Below are 2500 nucleotides of genomic sequence, written 5' to 3'. Positions count from 1 at the left end.
GCCTGAATTGTAAGTTCAGCTCTCACTTCAAACTGAAGCACTGCGGGCCGAAAAACGGCGGAGAAATTTCACAGACAATTAGCGATGCTGTCATGATTACTCATGGTGTTGGCGGGCATGGACACTGAAGCTCAGACACGGCCTCGTTATGTTTATTTTCCCATCAAATGAGCCTGCAGCACGGAGACTTGAGAGACTGCTCGTCTCCAAAGAGTGGCGGCTGAGAGGTGGTGGAGACTTTAGTGCTGCAACACTTAAACACTTCAAACACCTTTTCATCTTTCTTCTCCCCCCCACACAAAGATGCAGATGAACAAATATAGAGAGGGGGGAAAGAGTTGTCAGTGGTGCTCAGAGTTTATTATGCACTATACATAAAAGAGGGGGATGTGCAACAGAATCAGTGACCGGACCATGAGATGATGTCCTGCTCACTCTGCACTCTGTAATTTCACTTGTCACACGAGCATAATTAATGCACCACTCTGCCTGAGTCACGTGTGTCACTACATGCTGAGTGGGGAGGGATGAACCCTGTAAGGCCCTGACATGTTGCATACACACACACACACACACACACACAAAGTCCTCTCAGCCTGCTAGTGCCTGCATAATGGGATCTGCATTATGGCAGTTATCCTCCCTCTGGTGTTCAACAGTCCATTTACATCCTCCCCGCCACACTCATCTCTGCAAATGAGATTACAAGTATGGTGGCATGTCCGCCTCTCTCCTCCTCTAGCCCTCTCAGGACACACACACACACACACACACACACAAACACAGAACTAGACACAAACGTCCTCCTCCTCTAGCCCTCTCAGGGCACATACACACACACACACACACACACACACACACACACAGAGACTCATGCGCCTGCATGCACACACACACGCACCCACACACACACGCACCCACACACACACACACACACACACACACACACACACACACACACACACACACACACACACACACACACACACACACACACACACACACACACACACACACACACACACACACACTTATTAGAACATGAGCACATAACTAGAGGTTGGGTACTCTGGCTGTGGCACCAGCTGGTGTGCACACCCAGTGGTGCTCTCTACCCCCAACGCTCCCCCCAGAAGAAACACTCACATTCTCACACACACTCACCCGCAGAACATGAGCACGTTGCTGGAAGTGGGGTCGTCAGGCAGTGGCACCAGCTGTTGTAGACACAGCTGCTCACAGCCCCCGTTGAAGCCGTCGGTGCAGTCGGTGCCCTTCGAGTAGTCATAGCAACCCGAGCCGTCCTTCATTGGACGCAGACCTTCAGGGCACTGATGAGGAGGAGGAGGAGGAGACAAGTGGGTGGTGGAGAGATGAAGAGAGAGAGACAGGAGGAGAAGAAAAGGGAGAAAAGGGAGAGGTTGAGAAGATTAAATAAAAAAGACAGAGAGAAAGGAAGAGGGAGAGGGAGGGGATAAGAGAGGCCATTTGAAAAGGAAATGGAATGAAAGATTGCATGAAAGATGGTTAATTTCCGCATTTCTATATATACACACCCCCCCCACACACACACACACCCCTGCCCCCAAACCCACCCTAGCCTTGTCACCTTCCTGTCCCCAGCTCCTTCTGCTCCCTTGTTCCCAGGTAACTAAGTGGAGTGTGTGTGTGTGTGTGTGTGTGTGTGTGTGTGTGTGTGTGTGTGTGTGTGTGTGTGTGTTGGGGGAACAAAAAGGTTGAAGCATATGGGGATTCGCACACAATGGAGGCCTGGCGCTATTATCACGGGGGCCGACAACGGTGCCTCTCCTGAGGCCTGCCGCCGAACAGAGGGGCTGGTTGCCAGGGTAATTGCCGTGGTGCCGAAGGACTGCTAATCAGGGGCTGCACGTAGCGAGACCCCGGACCCGCGTGAACACATTCCATGACAGTCCAACTCTGAGGCAGCTGCAGCACACTGCTGCCTGGGAGCGTCGGCGTGTTTGGTTTGACTGAGACGTGCTGCTGCTCACCTGCTCCTAAGGGAGGTGAATGTTCAGTTCTAATATGATTCTGTGCCTCCCACCCACCTCCCCCTTGCCCCACACCGATCACCCTCCCTCCTCAGTGTTGGTCATTGTCGTCTTTAATCTCAGAGCGCGAGGGCGTTGTAATTGGGCTGCACTTTTCGGTGCGGAGGAGGACGAGTGTTATCGGCGTGCCGCGCTGGTCGAGATAGGAGAGGAGAGCAGGACAGCCGGTGATACGGTGCAGATAAACAGGCTCAGGCACCAACCAGTGTGCTTCTAGTAAATTCTTCAACTGCCGTGGTGTCAACTGTGAACTTGATATTCACCAAAGCTGTTGTAAATGTGCCACACAGACTGTGATGGTACAACAACCGACTATTTGTACTGAATAGAATACGATGAGACTAAGAGGATGGAAAAAAGATCAGGGGAAGGATAAGATTGTATGAAAAAGATACAGATAAACTAATAAAACTACTACTAATAAAAAT

The 2500-nt window shown here is 51.1% G+C and overlaps 1 protein-coding gene across 1 annotated transcript in view; it reads right to left on the bottom strand.

The window, feature by feature from the left end:
* The window catches only part of LOC105906201 (astrotactin-2), a 381484-nt gene that overhangs the window by 120466 nt on the left and 258518 nt on the right, over positions 1-2500 (bottom strand). The window contains exon 12 of the mRNA XM_012834351.3: positions 1165-1331. Coding sequence (XP_012689805.2) covers positions 1165-1331 — 167 coding nt within the window. The remainder of the gene's footprint in view (positions 1-1164; positions 1332-2500) is intronic.

This window comes from Clupea harengus, chromosome 12 (genome assembly GCF_900700415.2).
Source record: "Clupea harengus chromosome 12, Ch_v2.0.2, whole genome shotgun sequence".
NCBI lineage: Eukaryota > Metazoa > Chordata > Actinopteri > Clupeiformes > Clupeidae > Clupea > Clupea harengus.
This window is presented reverse-complemented; position numbering and strand designations above follow the sequence as displayed.